At 36.0% G+C, this 21,483-nt stretch overlaps 1 protein-coding gene across 5 annotated transcripts in view; it reads right to left on the minus strand.

The window, feature by feature from the left end:
* Window positions 1–21,060, minus strand: part of LOC149566650 (putative glycerol-3-phosphate transporter 5) — a 41,359-nt gene extending 20,299 nt beyond the window's left edge. For all 5 annotated transcript variants that reach the window (XR_016362267.1, XR_016362266.1, XR_016362265.1 and 2 more), the window contains exon 1: window positions 19,296–21,060. Coding sequence is in view for 2 of the 5 variants with exons in the window: in XM_089819953.1 (XP_089676079.1) it covers window positions 19,296–20,379 (1,084 nt within the window). In the remaining 3 variants the exon portion in view is untranslated. The remainder of the gene's footprint in view (window positions 1–19,295) is intronic.
* Window positions 21,061–21,483: the final 423 nt, after the last annotated feature.

Here is a 21,483-nt window from a genome sequence, read left to right on the forward strand (position 1 = left end):
TTCAAGAACTTTCTCGACTCTGTGGGCATATCAGCAATGCTTTCTTATATCCAAGGACCATTGTATCGGATAAGAGATTCTGAAACAAATGAGTAAAATCTTTTGTTTCAGCAGTATCTATGGAGAGAAGGGAACTAGAGGAGGACATCCTGAACCTTGAAATTGAAGAAAGCTTGGTCATCACAATCATGAGCACAAACCTTTTGTAGACAACACCAACAGAAAAGAGACCCCATAGAGAACCTCAAAGGTAGCTAAGGTATTCAAGGATTGCCTGATGATGCAGTCAAGAAAGGGGTTTCAGTTAAGGACCACCTAACCCTTGCAGCCCAAGAACCCTCTCTCAATTCAAACTAAACTTATCATTTAGAAAGATTCAACCCAAAGGAAAAGCCAATGCACAATACAGAAAATCCCACATGGTCATTTGCAGAATAGTAATTCCATTTGTATTTTACTGATTTCAGACATGTAAGACAAGAACTAGTATGCTGCAAACTATCATCTAAATGCTGCACAATGGAGTCTATATAACAAGCAACAACGGATGGTAAATCCTCATTCCTAATCTTTGCAAACAAATAAAATTTTTATAGAGTATATTAAATGATGCATCAAGTTCTCCTGGTACTATTTTACATTCATGTCAAATGTAGTAAACTAAATACCTGTAGGATGAAATGATTTTTTGGAATATGTAAAAACTCAGCATACTGTGCTTTTTTATGAAGTCCTACTGTTAGTGGTCTCCTTGTTAAAAACTAGACGGAGTACGAAAAGTATCCTCCAACCATGCTCTCTTGAACCAAAATACCTGCCATCAAAGAAACTGCTCCCCTTTGATAAGGTCCAATTTTCCCCAGAATTAGGTCAAAATCAGACCTTTTTGCCCATTGTGCTTTAGAAGTCTCTTGTAAATGAACCTAAATCCAGTTGCAAACTGAAAAAGGCCTTCTAACCACCCAGTCCATCCATAAATTTTGAAAATTATGTTTTTCATTTAATGAAGGATGCTTCACTCATTCAAAATGCAGGGGAACTAAGCTACTGTTAATTCTCACCCCTTTCTTTGTCTGTTTCTAGCTATGGACTACAGTTGCTTGATAGGTCTTAAACGAGGCTCTTAAATAACTAAAATGATTATGAACTCCACTGGCATCATGGACATCAGCATAATTGAATGTGGATGAATTGTTTGACCCAAAACAACACAAGCAGAATAATTTATTTATTTTTCGGGGTGCTACAGAATGTTGAAGAACTAAGAACACTCCTAAATCATACAGCCAAGGGGGAAAATTTTGTGAGATTATGGATTAGCGCTCACAAATGTAGGCTGAGTCATTTGTCATGGCCATGGTGTTCCTTTTCACCATGTCAAATACTTCAGATCGTGACCATGTTTGTCTTCTTCCTTTCCAACTCACCTCTCAGTCATATACTCCTTCCTTTGGGTTCAACGTTCCACTAGCTATCCTTCTTTGCTTAATTATTACCATCCCATTCTTTCATCATTCTCTTGAGGGGCATTTTCCCAACAATATTTGCCCATTCCCATTGACAATCTTCCTCCTCTTTTGCGCCCCACAAAACATGATCTCATCGCACTTTGGACTTTCAAATGCCTTCTCGTGACCTCCATTACTAAACTTAGAACCTCCATTGCCTTCTCTGCTGAAAGGAAACCTCCATAATATACATTAATCTTCATGATTTCATCGAAAAGCTCATCCAACTCACATTGGAAAGCTTCACATTCTTTCTATATCACTTTCATGTTCTTTCTCTTCGCTTTTGGCAACTAGTCTTTGCTACAACAACTTTCTGTAAAACACATATATGGTCTTCCCCACTTTCTAGTACCATTCTCAATACTTGATGCGCTTGTCATACATTCACTACTTATTGTGTAATGTCCCCTTTTTAGCCAGTGTCAGAGAACAAGTTGTTAGCCCATCATTGTGACCCTCGTAGGCTAATGCTATGGATAGGAGGTCTCACTTGGTTGAGCCAATGGCTATTTACCCACTCCAGTGATAGGAGATGTTCAGATTTGCTTTGTTTGAGTCAGATTGGCATACTTACTATTTATAGTTAGTTACTATTTTGGGAAAGTCAAGCTTACTATTCTAATCAGGGCACCTAAACAATTTAGTAGTAGTATGGAGTTGTGGGGTTGTCAACAGAATTTCTAGTTTGGTACATACTATTATCATAGTTACCGGTTCGAGTTTGATTCAAAATATACGTTCGAAGAACAGGTTCGCTGGTACGAAAAATTTTTGGAAAGGTTTTGAGTTCATTTGGGTTCGTTCATACAAATACATTCATACAAAAACATGTAAAAATTATATATATATATTCATGAAGCCTAGAAGCATAGAGTATCATAAAATCATATGATTTAATCATTTAAACAACAAAAACACCATAGGCATAAACTTTAAACATGTAATCATAGCATCATGAATCAAGATCATACCATCATATATTTCAATTTTCAAGTTTATCATCAAACATTCAAATTCAAAACATTAAAATTAAATCATGATCCATGAATCATAACAGCAAGTTTACATATCATTGTTTCAAGTTCAAGTTTCAACTAATCATAATGTATAAAATGTTAATATTCATCATATTTATCTTCCTGCTATTGTAAGCTTGCAAAGATGTAGCAATGATGTCAGCGGACTGGATTATCGTCGGTGTTTTTGTAGCCGACGGGGTGATTGTCGTCGGTGTTTCTGTATTTTGTAGCCGACGGGTAAATAGTTTGTAGCGGACATAATGTTTGTGGCCGACGGACTCCTTCGGGTAGGTTCGGAGGATAGTATTTATATCCAGTCTGGGATCATTGTATCTCATCTTCTATCATTAATCTTATCAAGCATAATGTATGTCTGGCATATGCGAATATAATTATGCTATTCTATTCCATTGTTTGTATGCGTTGATTTCTTTACCAGTACGGTAAACAAATGAGACACAACCACTTCGATATAGCTAACAATTCAATCTTCCAACTCCACCTTGCACAAACTTAATTTTGCTCAATCACCTATTTGCACACCACAATGATGTTAGAAGCCAAAATAACCTATTTCCATTCACCTTTTAGGGCTGCAGAACTCAAAACAATATCAAATTTGATATAACAAATGCCTTGAAAGTCGTCTATCGTCGGAAATTCACTCAAGTTCACACCAAATTCGATCTAGGCAGCTGAAATTTGCCCGGGTTCAAATTCCTAGATTGTGGGTTCGAACCAGCCCCAAGAAAATCAAACCTGGGACAAACCGGACCAGTATTTCAAACTGGTTCGAACCCAGGCAGGGTTCTGGGGGAAAAACCACAAACCCAGGTAACATAGCTATTTATAGTAAGTCAATTTTTGGTTAGTGTTGTTTTTGGTAGGGCACCTTGGCATTTTGGTCAGGTAGTGAGCACCTAGTTTACAAGTTGGTCCTTCGCGGATTTTAATGAGCTATTATTAATAATCATTAACTAAATCCCATTTAATTAATGATTAAATATTAAGTATATATTATAAGGTGCGCTCAAGTGCATTAAATGCTTGTTTAATTATCAGTGTTCCAGGACTGCGAGTCCGAGGCAGAGGCGCACTTTTCAAGGCAATTGGCCACTGGACTCGGACTCAGCCGAATCCTAGTAGAGTCCACATGGACTCACCAGTCTTGCCGAGTCCCAAGCCTAGGATTCTCACCGGCGGCAAAGATATTAAAGTGCAAAAAATTTAAAACCAATGACTTAAGTTGCATTTTTCTAGTTGTTATAACATCTATTTGACCTAAAAAGGTCATTCCACCATTTGCTTATGCTTGTGATAAAGAAGAAAGAGTTAGAGAAGAGTATTGAGGTTTTGAGAGAGAAATCAGCAAACCAGTTGGCTCTCCCGTATCAATTGCTAATGGTTTGTGCAACTTTGTAGCTTGCACTTAAGCATTGAGAGGAGCTTAAGGAAGTATTTGGAGGAGGTGTCTACAAACTTACTTGCATTTACATTGTTTGACTTTGTGCAGATTTGAAGAGGTAAGCAACAAGTTGCATTTCTTTGTGTTGTTTTGTAATATGTTTTGCATTCATATTTTTTACTTTCCATTTTGTTTACATTTGTTTAGTCTCTACTTCTGCTATCTACCATTTAGAATCTAGATTTATTCTAATTTATCTTGACAACAAAGTAAGAAAGCCCTAAAGTTTAAAAATCTTATTTGATGCTAACTTTTTTTTATTTATAATATATTCATATTGCAGCAGCAAACACATTGACATAATGACTCAAGGTGAGCCTTCTCAAAGTGGAACTAGGCCTGCATTTAACCCTAATGCAAACCCAAGTGCAATAGCAAGGGATAGGGCTTGGAAACATGCCATTTCGAGCCACAAAAAAGGAGTTGTTATATGTTGGCATTGCGGTGTGGTATATAATGGGGGAGGAATAAATAGATTGAAGTATCACCTAGCACATATACCTAGGCGTGATACTAAAAATGCAAAGATGTACCACAAGATGTTATGCGAAACATGAAAACTCCTCTAGAGGAAAAAATGGAGAAAAAAGAATTGAAAAAGAAGCAACAAAAAGAAATGGCACAACTAGCCCAACAAAGATTTTCTAGTTTTCGCTCTCCATTATCCCCTACTCCTACAAATGGCATTGCTTCTACAAGTGTGACCACTAGGCCTCGCATTCGTAAGCAAAGATCGACACTTGATTCCATGTTTTTTTCACGCACCGCTCCAGGTGCACAACCATCACTTGAGAGCATGGATTGGAACAAGGAGAAGCATGATTATGCAAAATTGGCACTTGGAGACTTCTTCATCGACAACAACATTTCATTCATTGCAGCAAGGTACTTATTTATTTAAATTTAAATTTATGTCTTACTTCTCTTGCTTTCAAGTTTCAACTTTCAAGAGACAATAATATGCTTATTTTGTTTATTTTAATTTGTATTTTGTTTTTAAATTTAATTATAATATACAAATTTGTTTAACTTTAAATTTTATTTAATTTGTTTTAGGTCCCCTTATTGGCAAATTGCAATCGATGTTGTTACTGTTTTGTGGTCCAAGGTTTAAAGCCCCTAGTACTGACAAGCTAGGAGGCCCTATTTTGACCCAAAGGATAGTTGATGTAGAAGGTGTGGTAGACGAAGAGTTGCACGATCATGACTGATTGTTGGACTGATAGGAGTAGAACATCCTCAACTTTCTTGTCTCCTCATCAGGTAATTGTACTTAGACATAAAAATTTTATAAGTAGAACTTGTACTTAAGTGATTATGTTTATAAATTATGAATTTATAAATTAAAATTCACCATCGATCATTATACTAATTTGTTTCTTTTTCTTTAGGTGCCACAATTTTTTTGAAATCAATTGATGCCTCAGAAAAAACAAAGAATGTTGATTATCTTTGTGAGGTAATGAATGAAGTGATAAAGGACGTAGGTGAGGAGAATGTGGTGCAAATAGTTACAAATAATGCAGCAAATTATATTGTTGCAGGAAAGCTTATTATGAAGAGACACCCTCACATATTTTGGACCCCTTGTGCTGCTCATTACATTGACCTGATGTTTGAAGATCTTGGTAAACTCCCTTGGATAACAACAATTATAGAGCAAGGAAGGAGTGCATGCAAATACATATATAATCATACATAGGTCCTCAACCTCATGAGGAAATACATTGACCAAAAGGAGTTGTCTCGTCTAGGGATCACTAAATTTGCAATCAATTTTCTCACATTGAAATCTTTGTTTGATTCAAAGGGAGGTTTGAGATGCATGTTTGTTAGTGAGTGATTTGCATCATCATATGCGAAAACCACTACAGGGATTGATGCAGCTGATCGTGTTTTTGATGAGGCTTCCCTTTGGATACCGATCACTGATATTGTGATGGTAATTTTTATTTTTGTCCTCATTTCAACTTTTTTTGTTTAAAAAATTATGTTATAAATTATTGTTCATTTTTTTAAAGATAAAACTTAAAGTTAATTGTTTCTCTTCCAACTTTCATAATGATTGCAGTTTGTAAAGCCGCTTGTTATCCTCCTACAAACTACTGATGGAGAGAAGCCCTCAATGGGCTACATTTATGAGGGCATGGATAGGGTGAAGGAGGCCATTTGCTCTTTTTTTGAAAGGAATCAAGATAGGTATGGGCCTATATGGGATGTCATTGATAGACGTTGGCACAATCTACTTCACAGGCCTATACATGCAACAACCTACTTCCTTAATCTAGCATACCAATTCAGCCCACATTTCAAGGCTGATGATGAGGTGTGGAGTGGCCTTTATGATGTTGTAGAGAGAATGTCACCTGATTCAACAATTGGAACAATTGTAGTCTGTGAGATTGAGTTGTTTAAGAAAGCCCAAGGGGACTTATTTGCATGGGAGTTGTGCAAGAAAAATAGGACAAAACTGATGCCTGGTAAAAATCTTTGATTCCATATCCTAATTTCTAATTCTATTACCACTTTAATTTGATAAAGTCAAAGTTACTGAATTGATTTAAAATTTTCTTGTTTCTGATGTATGGTGGGAGATGCTTGGCACTAAGGTGTCAAATTTACGGACTGCAATTCGCATCTTGAGCCAGCCATCTAGTGCATCAAGATGTCAATGTAATTGGAGTCTATTTGAGCATATACACTAGAAGAAGCGCAATAGATTGGCGATAAAAAAATTGAATGATCTTGTCTTTGTTCACTACAACCTTCTCCTTCACCATAGACAGATCCTGGGCATCGATGCATCACTGATTGTATTAGAGGATGTTGATCCACATGCAAAGTGGAGCACAGAGATTGTTGATCCTTTCTTCAGTGATGAAGACGTGGAGTGGGTTGATCAGATGGATCGGGAGGTTGAGGCAATAGCGATGGCAGTCAAGGACACTAGAGCGCAAGGAGACAGAGTGCAAGACCCTGAGGCTAGGTGTGATGGATCCAAGTCTGATGATGAGAATTATGTGGGTGAGGATGACGATGAGGATGAGGATGAGGTTCAACCTCAAACACAAGGAGAGAGGATGGCTCTACAGTCCTCCATGACTTATCTTAGGCATATTCGTAGGAGGACATAGGCTATTATGAGCCTTAGTCTTCTACTCTTCTACTCTCTAGTTACTTTGATATATGTTTTGAACTTTTGATACCATGGATTTCATAATCCATGAATATTGTAGACATTTGACACTGTAGTGACACTATGTTTATTACTTTATATTGTGTTATTCAGTTTTATTCCTTCAGAAATTCGTTTTTCTAGTTATGTGACTATACAAAATTGTCTATGTGTATTAAGTAGCTTCTATTTATCTCAATCATTGTGTATTTGATGTTAATTCACTAAAAGATGCATGAAAAAATGTTAAAATCCTTAAAAATCCTTGAATTTCATGGGTTTTTCAATTTTCATGGGTTTTCCTTAAAATGTGGTTGAGCTTGAAAGGTGGTTCATTCTAGAGCCATCATTGTGCTCAAACTATGATTGATTGTAGAATTTGGTGCTTGAAACTCCATTTAATTCCAGTATTGATTACATTGGTAAAGGGCTTCATTTTTATGCATATTGCAGGTAGTCAAGAGAGATGTGTTTGGACTTAGAGGCAAGGGCTGGATACATCAGAGCCACGTGGGGGCATAGAAAGTGAGGTTTGGAGTCAATGGCGACACTTTGTCATCTTTGGTGCCGAAAGGCAGCATTTCCAAGTCTTGGTGTCAAATTAGAATCATTCTTAGTAGGCTGTGATTCATCTCTGCTGACCAGCAATCAGCTACTGGTTCGTTGCATTTTGTTTTTCTAATAAATTCTAAATGCATGTCATTGGCATTGTAAAAGCTTTGATTGGAAATTGGCATATAAGGTTTTCCCATGCAAGTTGGCATTGTTCTTTAATCATTTTAAGCCATTGTTATATGTTTTCCAATATTATTGTCAAAAACCTAAGTTTGGTGTTGTGGATGCACTGCCCAGGATGCATTTCTTGTCAATATCCATCATGCCTCTATGCACATCGGAAGGCATTCGTAGCTGATAATGTAAAGTTTGATGTTATTTTGCAAAGAAACAACTTAAAGCACCTTTTAGCATGTGTTTTATAACATTTTTTAATCATTTTTTTTGCCTTAAAACCCAAAACAACCCTAATAGAGGACATTCATTATTTTTTCATCTCATTTTGTTTGCAACTGGGTTCTTTTCTCCTTTGGTCTCTATTTTGGCAATTTGAAGGCAAGGTGATTATTTTTTAAGATGATCATTCATGGGGTCTCAAATAGCTTCCACAAAGGAGATTTAAGCATCTAAGGTAAGCATTTGATCCCATTCTTGAGTCCTTTAATGACTTTTTTTGAGATTTTGATGAGCTTTTTCAAGTTTGGGAAAAAGTTGTTAATGGGTGCTACAAAGCTTTTCAAAGACTCTTCCAAGATGATGAAATGCACAAAAAAGTTAGTGCAGAATTTGACTTATTTGCCTTGGGAGAAAAACTTAGTCCAATTGCAATAAAGGACCAAAACAATAGCTATCGCGTGATGGTACCTCTATGGTCAACCATTTAAGCATCTCCAACCTCTTGTAATCAAGGTCTTGTCACAAGTATGTTTTTTGTTTTTTGTTTACCACTTGTACTGTACAATTTAATGCTTAACATTCTTTAATTTGCTTTTCATTTTTATGTTTATTTCTTGTAAACACTATCCAAGTTGCAAATTCTTCTATTGCTGAATAGAATTGGAGTACATACTCCTTTATCCACTTGGTGAAGTGTAACAGGTTGAACTCAAAAAAAGTTGAAGACTTGGTTCACATTCATACCAGCTTGCGTCTTTTGTCACGTAAAAAGGATCACTAAAAGGGGCAGCCAAGATTTGGCACGTAGCCCCTGACTGTTAAAACTTGAATGAATTGGTTCAGGATCTTATGACTATCATAGATGATGAGGATGATAACATCATGAGTCATGACACATGGTGTATCTAGTGCAAGTAGAACAGCTTTGGGTTCAAATGATCTTGAACTTGCAGCAGTTGGAGATGATGATTTTTTTTATGAGAATACTTATGATTCTAATTAGTGAATCTTGAATCTTGATTGCTAAACAATGAATGATGAACTAAATTTTGATTTTGTAATTGTATTGGTTTTCTAGTTTGCATTGGAATCGTGAACATAGACACATGTGATATGGCTTATTAGTTATTTCAAATTGAATATTTATGAGCTATCAATGGGCATTAAATATTTGTCTTGATCAATGATGAATTATGATACTATCAAACGATTTAATTTTGTATATTCCTTGCATTTCTTTGCACACACACATACTTAAACACGTCCAAAAAAACCCAAAAAACTATTTCACACATCTGCACACCCGATTCTCACACCTGAATCAGCAAATTAGTCAAAAACCAAAGAAAATATATATTCTGAAAAAATACCAATAAATACAAATTCCAAAAACAAAAACAACTTGATTGGCATTATAACCCGTTGGGATTATTACATATTGTTATTAAGAGAAATATTAACATCAAATCAAATTGCCTTCACATCACATAACAATCTCATCTGCATATAGATCATGGGCAAGAAGTTAAGAACAATGTCATTATCTCCTAAAGCACATAAAATCTATTCATGGTCATCTTCAACAGCATTCATACTTTCTTTTCTCATTGCTGAAATACGAGAAAACTTTGACCTTACTTCTATTTCCTCTTTCTTAAATGTTTCCTCCAACAGCCTCTCTATTTTTCTTGCCTCTTTTTCTAGTAGAATATCCTCTTCACATTCATCTAATTCTAGGTCATATATGGGATCCTCATAGGCTACCATTTCAACTTCGAAGTCTGCTTCTCTCATAATCTCCTCATCTTCATTCTTATCTAAGAAAATACCCTTATATATTCTATCTGGTTCGTCCTCTTCATTTTCTTCCCTCTTTATTTTATCAAGGATTGCTTGTTGGAGATTAACATAACTTTGGTGCTGCTGTCTACTTATTCTTATCAATCCTTCAAGGGACTCAAAGTGATGTTCCGTCCATTTCAAGCATGTATGCATTGACTCTTCCATCACATATGGCTTTCTGGTCAAACAGCCAAGGTCTACCCAACAAAATATGACACACATCCACAGGCATAATATCACACCAAAATTCATCCTTATATGAACCAACCTAAAAATTAACTAAGGACCACCTAACTTGTATGTGATATAAAAGGGAGAGCTACAATGGATTGCCACCTTTCTTTAGCTATTGTTAGCTTCCTAGAGCTCTGACCTTGCTTTGATTCCAAATTGATTGAATCAAGTAAGGGGTTAAGGACCACCTAGCCCTTGCAATCTACAAACTGTCTCTAATATAAATCAAACTTAGCAAAATTCAATTCAAATGGAAAACAATACACAATACATAAAATCTCCCATAGATAATTGCACAATGGTAATTCAGCAGGCTATCAGACTAGTAACTCCATTATAAATTTCCAGCTGACATACAGACAAGAACCATTATGCTGAAAGCTATCATCTGAACAGTGCAAAATAAAGGGTATACAACAGATAGTAAATCATCATTCCTATTGTTTTTGTAAACTAATAAATATTTGAAATAACATATTAAAAGAGATGTTAAGCGCTTTTGTATTATTCTATCTCCAGTAAAAAATAGTAAATAGAATAACACAAGTAAAACATTCATTTGGAATATGTAAAAACTCAGCATACTCTACTTCAATATTATTAATCATATGGAGCAGTACCACCAGCAGTCTGTGTTATAAATTTATAATGCCAGACCCACAGGGGAGAAAACAATCGTTCCAATTATGCTCTTTAGAATTGATACCCCTCCGGTCCTTGGATAGAAATTACTCTCTTGTGGTAAGTCCCAGATTCTTCCAGAAATATGTCAAACTTAGACTTTGTCCACATTGTGCTTGAACAGTCTCTGTTGCAAATAAGCCTTAGCCCAGTTCACAACTGGAAAACTTCTCTTAACACTCCAAAACATAGAAAATTTTCATTTTTTCTTCCAACTTCAGGTGCTGTACTCCCATAAAAAATGCATGGAAACCGTACTGCTGATGATTTTTTAAAGTTTACCCTGTCTTTTTTTCCCAAAAATGTGGCTTTTGTTTGTCCATCTCCAGTTAAGCATTGCAGTGCTTAAGGGGATTAAACGAGGCTCTTAGGATTCCTCAAATAACTGTGAATGCCCACTGCAATTATGGAAATGAGAATGATTGCATGCAGATGAACTATTTGACCCAGAAAAATACAATAAAAAGATAGAAACAGAAAAGAAATCATTATGTTTTTTTTAATTTTTTAGGTGATGTGGATTGTTTAAGAACTAAGGATGCTCAAACATCACCCCAGAAGATTCCCATCCCTGAGTTTGATGACATCGAGGAAAACATATATATTGTGCCTCAATAGCCAGGCAGCCATGTATCTGTTCAGCTAATGCTACAAGGAACTATCACAAGATTTGGACTGCCACATTACACCTCAAAGGGCCAGCATTTGATTGGTGTCAAATAATGGATGAAAGATGCAAAAAGAATGATCAGCCTGAGATAACTCCCTGGGAGCATTTTGTTACAGTATTCTATCAGAACTTTGAGGCTCGCACCCAAGAAGAGTACTTCATGGCTCTCCAAAATCTAAAGCAACAAGACACCATGACATGCTACTGGAGGCAATCTGGTTATTCGGTTTTCTGGTTGTAAGTATTTCCCCTAACATGTTCCAATATGAATCAGAAGAACCAATTAGGGCCTATTTCAGAGCCTCACAGCATTCCATCTGGGTCTTTGGTGTATCTCAGAGGCAACATCCTAGTTTGCTAGAAAGCCAAATTATAATAATTGCTGTATAAAAAGAAATGCCCAATCAATTTGTTAGGGAATAGAAAACAAATATTGCATATAAGCAGAAAGCAGAATGAATATAAAGACTATTTTACTATATGTTGTATCTGATGAGTTCACGTCACAGCTCTCTATGCACTGAGGGATATAGTGGAATCCATGCACTCCATCGCCAAGATGTACATCAAGAGAGTTCTGAGTAAACTTACTAAACAAGTGAGTGGACTGCATGTGTGATGCCATGTGTATATTGGTATATCTACTGGGGGAATTGGGATAGCCAGGGTAGTTGACCTCAAAACTGCTGAGAATAAGTTTGAATAACAAAACACTGAAAAATATCTCTGATCCACACTAACATAACAGATGTATATGTAAATGCATACAAGTTGTATAGGACAAAGGAACAGTTGAAGAATATAAAATGGTTACTCTAACAAATGCAATCAGTTAAATGAGAGACATCAAGAGGTAACAATTTATCTTGTATATATAGATGTGTAACAGTTGTAGGGGATGGAAGTCAAAGAACAATTGAAGTCTAAAGTAGATAAAATACAGTTGTACTTCCAAATGAGACCATTTTCCTTCAGTTAGTTATGAATGAGAGACATAAAGAAGAACAGTTGGTCTTGGCCGTCAAGGCAGTAGAGTGAGGGGGGAGGCTTGTGGGTAGTCACCCCACAATTATAAAGAGAAGGGATAAACAGTTAGTGAGGAGTGTTTCCAATTAGACTATTCTATCCAAACAATTATGCTAAACACAAAAGCCACATCATTATCTGGGTCAGATTGCAACTCTTGAGGGTGGAATTCAGGATGCACAAGATTTTGTGTAGCATAAATGATTGCCTAATAGCATGAACTACCTCCAAATAAAGTAAAGCATCCATTAAAAAATAAAAAAGGCACTGCTAAAAATGAATTCTTCTCAATTCCATTTTGGACAGTCAGGTGACAGAATTATAAACATTCTATAGTTGCTAATTTAGTAATTTATATTCAAAAGGACTTTCATTTAGCTGAAAAGATGTCTAGTCCAAGGGATGCAAGTGGGGACCCACCAATATGATTCGCATAATTGAGCTTGTCGAAAACAATCCCAAAGAAAAAATCGACAGTAAAAGAAAAGGAAACACCATAAACAGGATGAAATGGTCCCCTTGACTTCCATATTGGAGTCACCTATAGCTAAACTTTAGGAGTAAAGGCAAATAAAGCCACAAGTATATTTTTGGGGACACTCGTCAATTGAACAGTTATAATAACTTCATAGAAGCCAAGTTGACTATTTTTTGGCAAAGTCCCTTTGCAGAATTTTCTGGTACCTGTGGCCAATGACCGTATGATGGACCACAGGGGATTATCAAAGAACTGATATTGCAATTAAAAATTAAGCTGTATCTTGTTTTGCGGCTCTACCAGAGTGTCGATGTGTCTTAGGAGCAAAGTAGCCATTAGATGCATTTCAAATGACTGGATAAGTCATACCTAAAATTTGTGGGACAGCAGCTTATTATAGCTAGTGGACAACAACTCAGTGCAAACACACTAGTTTCAACAAATAACTTTGGCAAAGAAGTTCCTGTGAGAAAACTATAATCTAATGCAAATCCATCAAGCTTGTATGGTAAGGTAAAAGTAGGAAACCCAAACAAGAAAGTAGGAGCAAGAATTGTAGAAGCAATTGCAAATGCCTTCAGTATCTACTGCATTGACCACCACCATATAGGGGACAAGAACAAGTCATTTTCTGGAATTAGGAACCAAACCATTGAACAGAACTAGGAACTAGACCAATTATTAAAGAACAAAAAAGTATCCAAAGATATTTCGGCATGCTAGAAGAAAAACTCAAAAGAGTAAAAACCATAGTAACACGGGAACGCATCCCCCCCTTTTGCCCCACATCCCGGAGACAAGGACACACCGGGGACTTGGGCACTCCGTTCCTCCGTCCCCAACAGTGCCACTAAATTCTGCCACCTCTGCCGAGGATGGGGGGACGTCCCAATGTTGACTATTTGCTGATTCGACTATTTATGTTCAATGTTCAATGTTCCAATTCAATGCAGATTTCAAGCATTTATATCTTATATTGCAATACATATTTTCATAACTAGCATTTTAATTCCCATATGCATAGTATATGCAAGCCCTCTCGTCCCTCGCCACCATCCCTCCATCATCCCCCCACTGTCCCCATATTATGGCCCCTTTGTCCCCCCGTCTCAGAAACTTGTCCCCCTGTCCCCCAGGGTGGTGTAACTATGATAAAAACTGTTGCATGTCTTCCCTGTAAAAACTTATCTTTCTTTCTATCTTAATACAGAAAAATGACTATTAAACAAGGTGGCATGGGTACGCATACCCACACCCCAACAGCGCATACCCAAGTACTGAGTACACGTACCCAAGTACCGGGTACTCAGTGGAGAGCATCATTGCTAAGGACCTTGATTAGGATTTCTAATTTTTGTTTTGGTTTTCTGTTTGTGTATCAGCTTGTTTATCAAGCTTAATTCAATACATGCAGCCTTGAACTTTGATAAAATACGGATTAACAGTAAACTTTATCAATGTTCTTCAAGTCAGAATTTTATCATTTGCAATATGGCATCACTATATGGTTTATGATCTTCTTGTTCATGTTTAAGGTCTGCATTCTTTGTTATGCATCTAAATATTTAGCATTTATTATTATTACAAACATATTGCAAATTTGAAACTGAAAACAATACATTACATCTGTAAACTTTATCATTGTTCTTGTTTTGAAAAACAAATGTTAAGACTCATATTTTCAGATTTTCCATAATATTAAATTATATTAACAAAATTTAATACGTATGCAATTTCTAAAAAGTTTACAAATATTTGGAGGCATCATAGCACATTACTGATCTTTTCGATAAAGATCGATGCCTATAATGAAATACAACAAAGCCTACATAAGAACAAATGAAAAAGATAATGATTTCTAGACCTATGCTTGCAATCATGATTTTCACAGTAGCTTGTCTTGGAATTTGATGCATTGGGTACCCGTATAGTGGTTGTGTTCATACAGCATTGAATGCCCTAATGCTCTCAGTGTAGACAATTGACTGTTTGGCAGGTTGAAAAGAGGTCATTGCAAATATTGCCTATATTAAAAACACTATGTACATGCTTAGTAATGGCTTATGTGACTGAGGAATTAGTTTTCCACGAATCCTTGGTTTGCGGACAACTAGATGAACAATTGGCTTCACAACTGTTGTGGTACTGGCTACTATTTAACAAAAGTTTTACAGTGGCCATTACTAATTTATAAAACCTTTTCTCTTTGGCAAAAAGAAAGCAAAAAATAGTAGAAAATTGGTTGATAGCAAGAAGTTGTTATGCATTTGGCAGGGATAAGTTGCCATGAACCTATGACTAAGATAGCCCTCCTGCATGCTATTTAAAATATCAAGCCATTTTCATTGAGTCACCACTTCATTATCCCAACAAACCATGAGGGGTGAAAGTATTTATCGTCCCAAAGGAATTCCAGTGAACAAGAAGCAAAGTGGTCAAGGAAACTAGAGTTGTCCAAATTCAATATAAGGGCATCAATGTTGTCACAAATTCATTATCCAGGCTATATAAGTTGCATTCATAACTGATGAGCCAAATTCGAGATTCAAGGCTTAAAAGGGTGTCATTCCTAATCCTCACCTATTGCTGGCAATTGGGTATTCTACAGCCTATTGCAATATATTTTTCATTAGTTTGAAGGGTTACCCAAACATGCAAAAATTACAAGTCTTTATGTGAAAATCACAGGAGTAAAACAGACTATGTAAGAAATCCAAGTAGCAAGGACTTCATTGCAGACCTACAACCTACCATATGTGAGCGATAAGAATTCCACTAATGTAATAAAGTGATTGGTTGACTAAGCATGATCAATTTTCTTCTATGTGATTCTTATATATAATATGGGAGAATGTATTGAATTCAGCAATCACATAAAGCCAAGCAAATAAGACAAAAGAAGAACACTTCAAGATGAAATATTGATGCGGGAGCATTCAGGGATGTAAGAGGAGTCTTACATCACCCACAAAAATTTACTTAATTTTCGATTAAGCTAGGTTTTCCCAAAAACCCTAAAAGCATCATTTTGCCCAATACAAAGATCATTATGCTCTCTTCACTCTAGCTTTTCTCATTTTCTCTATTGTTGGGTTTTTCTCAGATCTAAAACCTTGTGCAGCTTATCATTGCTGTCCCTCAAACCCATTAAGGTCTCCACTATGAAAATCCCACTAGTTAATGGCTTCTCTTGCCATAAAGGAATTTGATTTAAATGAGGGGTTTTGGGAGTGGAGACCAGAATCAAGTACTTAGACTATAAAATTATCACTATTAAATGTCAATTGGTAAAGATAAATATTAAATATTTAACTATCAATTGGCATTTAATATTTACTATTATCACTACCATTTTAGCATTCGCCATCGATCAACGATGAAGTATCATACTACCAAATGTATCTAGTATTAAAATTATGTATATTTCTTTAAAACAAATGTTGGTATATATTCACACACATACACACTGTACCCAAGGGAAAAAGAATGTTATACTGGTGTACTTGTATCCTGTACCCATACCAGCAACTAAAGGGTGGCCTGATATAGGATAAAATTTGGATAAAACATCATCAAAGTAAATGAGATTGAGGTAAACAATAGGGTTCTCTTGAAGTTGCAATTCTAGAAGAGAAAGTCTATTTAAGGGAAAGTAGTACAGAAACTTGGGAACAAATACCATGCCTTGCATGCTATTGGCAAAAGTAAGAAGGGTTGCATGCACTCTTGAGCAACTTACAGGAATTCAAGTTGATAATATGTCACATCTCAGACTCAATGAAAGTAGTCACACAAAATGTCAAATTTCAGATGCCTTTTCAGTTCTATATGTAAGCCATGGTTATCAGAGTTCAACCCATACTAATAGAGAATGTACGAAAACAGCATACAACTATGTTTAATAAATAACTGCCACCAAATCTGCATGTTTCTAACATGTCGTTCCCAAGTTAATAAAAAAACCACTCAAAACCAGAACATGTATCAAAAAAAATTTAAAATGCAAGCAATTGAAAAAATGCATTTTATATGCATAAAATTCAAAAAACTGATTATTTTTTCAGTTAACCCATGGGATTTGCCTACAAAGCCCTCTAACTTGTTTTTCTTTTGACATTTTTACACTCTCAGGCGGGATGTAAACAGATTTTTAAATTTTCCAATGTGATTGCATAGCATTGAAGCAGAAAACTTGTGAGTTTTGAAATATTATATTCTTGGATTTTGTTTTCTATATCAGTCATGACAATTGACTAAGGACTTATGACTCTGCGTAATGAGTCTCCAACACATTGATAGTTAATAAGAATTGTAATTGTAGTGTAAAATTTGTTTCTCCTTCTACACAATCTACTTGGCATGAAATAACATTTGCAGTTATCTTCTCTGTGTTATGAACACTTGAAGTCTTCTAAATTGCCCCTTTTTTCTCAACGGTTTTTTCTAGTTTAAACCCATGCAATTGAATTCCTTTTAGCCTTATGATTTTCCGCATATGTATAATTTGACTATAGTTTTAAAATTATTTTGGTACTAGAAAAGAGAAACTAAGGAATAAGGTTTGATTAAAAAGGCAACTGCAATAAGCCCTCTGGTTCTCACCACAGAAGGACTCCTGACACAAGAATGTTGGATGTGAAAAAGGACAAGTTAATTTGAGGAATATTCAATAATTCAATTCTAGAAAACTACAACAAAATAAATTCTGAGACCACACAGACAACAGGTTACCTGTGAGGATATACAAATAAATCCAAACAAAGGCCGAAAACTCTTTTAGAATTATAAAGCAAAGATTGTTTATTTTTTAAGGAAGCTATAGATAGTGTGCCGCAATATACAAAGGACTACTGTGTCTATAAGTATAGCAAGCCTACTCAGAATAGGTGGTTTATTTATGCAAATTTGTCTAATCTAGTTAGTCCAGCATTTAACTCGTTGAATATTAGTTAGGAGCAGCTCACTTTATAGCTTTGGTTATTCTGTGTTTTTAGTCATATCAGAGCAGACTTTTATTGTTTATATGGTGGATAGGTAATACATCAAATGGGTTCCAGGAATTTACACTACACATTTTTCAAACAATTTCTGTTTCCAAATTTTTTAAGTTCGATTTGTTTCATTTCAATGCATCAGAAATCATCTAGCAGTTTCTCATATAGAAAGTCTACTTCAATCTGGAAATTTTCACAGATCCAATAGAAAGATTTCCTCTTCAAAAATGTCAAGTAAGAAAGCCCTGAAATAATGCAGGATCCAGCACTGACACAGTTTTGGGTGAAAGCAGTTTTGTGAGGGAAAATTACAAAATCGTATATAGTAATAGTTTGTAGTTCGCTGGGTCATAGTAGTTTGTTTGAAAACATATATATATATGACAGGATTTCATGTGGTCAACTGTAATTTTGTAGTTTTACAATAATTAGTTGCACTTTGCTAATAATAAATGCAGATTAATATTACTCGTACTTTCTCTTCATCAACTGTGGAATGTCAAACTGTTGTGCCTTTCTCTTATTTAAGAGACTTTCATGTCAATAAATTGTACTTTGTAAACTAAGTTTATGCACTCTCATAAGGGAAAGAAACAATGAGTAGGTGTTTAAACATTACAAGTGTTTTATGCTTCGGATAGTGGTTCTTGTCTCAGGTCTAACAAGACAGATTTTTTAAGGGCATCAACCATTCTGTGCTTGGAGTCTTGGAGACTTCTTTGGCCTGACTGGAAAACCATAAATCATAAAAAGTTCTTGTGTTCTGCATACTTCCTAGAATTCATAATTGAACCATACTGCAGTTTTCATATTCCTTTTTTAAGCAGTTTGACAGAAGAAGATAAGTACCTATCTGTTTGTGAGAGCTTTAAAGTTTCAGATTCCAGGCCTTCTGTTTATATTTGCACTCTTATGATTTAGAGTGTTTGCTAGGCTTTACGGCAGTTTGAAAGTTGAATTTTTCCTAGAGGTTTGGGATTTCAAAAATTTCATTAGTTTCAGGTTTCTGTTATGTTCACAACAGTTGCAGTATGGTTATGGTTGGGATCATCAGAAAAGCAAATTCAAACTGTCAAAGTTCATCTAAAAGTGCACTCAAACAATAATCTTTTAGCTAGTATTATTTTTAGAAAGCTATCAAGATTAACAATAACTTACAGCGCCCCCGAATAATGAACAATTGACTAGACTGTTTCCTGAATACAAAAATGGTTAAATTAGGCACCAAGTCCTACAAGATTAGCTCTACCTGAATGTTTAATGTAGAAAGGTAGCCAATATAAAAATGTATAAGCCACAAGCTTCGAGAAGAAAAGACATAATGCATAGGATGCGACACCCGGAATCATCCACGCTTCAATAAAGCCAACGGCATTAGTAGCAGTGGAATGCATTTGGGCAGTCGCACAAGACCGAAGGAGCCCCTCTTCCTCAGTTTCCACTGTGAATTCTTCCATGTAATGTTTTACATCGCCGCTACCACCATGGATCTCTACTTTCGATGGATCAATTCCCCCATTCATGCTGTCCCTAGAAGTTCCTGTTTTGGATAGTTCAACTAAGATTTTTACCGGGCCTCTGTGAAGTTCTGTTGGAGGCGGTGTTTCCTTTAACAATCCAGCATCCCCACATTTGAGCAGACTCTGGTCTTCAAAATTTATCCTTTCAGAACAAACCCCATCCACAACGTCATCAGGGTTCACAACCAAAAACAAATAGACCACAATGCCTGCTACTCCTACTAGAATTCCAGGAAGAAGAAAAGACCATCCCCATCCATATTGCAAAACAGCTACAGCAATAAGGGAGCCACATATATTTCCTATTGATGTATGAGCATTCCAGATACCCATGATGAGGCCTCTCTTGCCCTTGCCAAACCAATTACTAACAATGGCTACAACAGCGGGCCAACCTGTGGCCTGGAACAGCCCTTGCACCACTTGAATACATAAATAGTAAAAGAAACTGTGGATGTTGAACCAATACCCCATCCCAAACATTGCCACAAAAGTCCCACTCCCAATCATACCCACGGTAAGAAAAATGCGAAGATCGACCCTGTCTCCAACATGGCCAGCAAAGAACATCCCTACAGAGTAAACTAAAAGAAATGACACATCGATCTCCCCCAACCTGGCAGTTGCAGTACTTCCATCAAAGGGCTTCCACCCACTTTTCAACACCCCCTTTGCAATGCTGATGGGCTTCCTCGACGCATGAAAACATGCGTACGCAATGAATGTGATTATTAACACAGAGCTCTGATAGACCCTGATTGTGGGATTGAAACACCTGTAGTGCTTCAAAAAACTGATTCCTGGAGGCTCCATAATATTTCTATCGTTCAAATCAACGCGAACTGAAATTTCAACATAGAAAACTGAATTCAAGAGCTTGAACAGCCCTGGCAGAAAACAGAGGGCTTCCAGTGCATTTCGTGACAGGAGTCTAATAATTCATATTTTGTGACCCACGAGAATAACTCGAGTGAAAAATTATGTCTGATTAATGGCCGTGTACTGGTTAATAGACCTGCAACTCAGCTCATTGATGTCAATTGTCCGAATTACTCCCCAGATTATCTCCAATTTTAAGTGCTGTCAGAAACGTAGATCTACCAAATTGAATTATATCCCAAGTCGTTGTAATTTTTATTTTAAAAATATGCCCCTCCTATTACTAAGCACAACATCTATGATCGGCCAGACGCAGGACAACATGATCAGCTGGGATGAATCTGAAGTCGCCTTTACCTTCGATCCAATCATCTGAATGTGGCGTTCACCATCGTGTGGATTTGAAGTTGTGCCATGAACTAAAATGCATACTTAATTTGCTTTCCAAAAGAAGAATTAGAGAGAAGAGGCGGTAAAAATTTGACAGAATCAACCTTCCGATTTGTGGCAAATAAGTTGACGAAACTTCAAAAACATATCATTAATAAGAACAGAAAAGAGCTCTGTTCGCAAGCACGGACCTACCAAAATCGTTTACATTGTCTCTGACTAACAGCATTTATATTATGTAGGTCGTATGCAAACGTGTTTTATATTGATTACCTATAGCAGATTAATGAAATCAGTTAATTTAGATTACTAAATATATAATAAAAATTACATGAGAAGGTTGGGTGGAATTACTTCCAAGATTGGCAATGGAAAAATAGTATTGTTGATGTTGTGACCTGATTTACGTTGTTACATAATTAGCACTTGCACTAAATGAGGTACAATTATCTAGTTCATGGTAACATAGGGTAAATGTCTATTATTCTTTTAGTCATATTGAAGAAAGTAGTAATAACCTATATGGTAAATGTCTATTATTCTTTTAGTTACATTGAAGAAAGTTGTACATGTACAATTCAATATATTTATATTTTGACTCAATGCATCAAGTTTGAGAAGAAAATGAAACAACATACAAGTAATGTG

This window comes from Cupressus sempervirens, chromosome 3 (assembly GCF_028749045.1).
Source record: "Cupressus sempervirens isolate cs-2001-9-10 chromosome 3, ASM2874904v1, whole genome shotgun sequence".
In the NCBI taxonomy this organism is placed as follows: domain Eukaryota; kingdom Viridiplantae; phylum Streptophyta; class Pinopsida; order Cupressales; family Cupressaceae; genus Cupressus; species Cupressus sempervirens.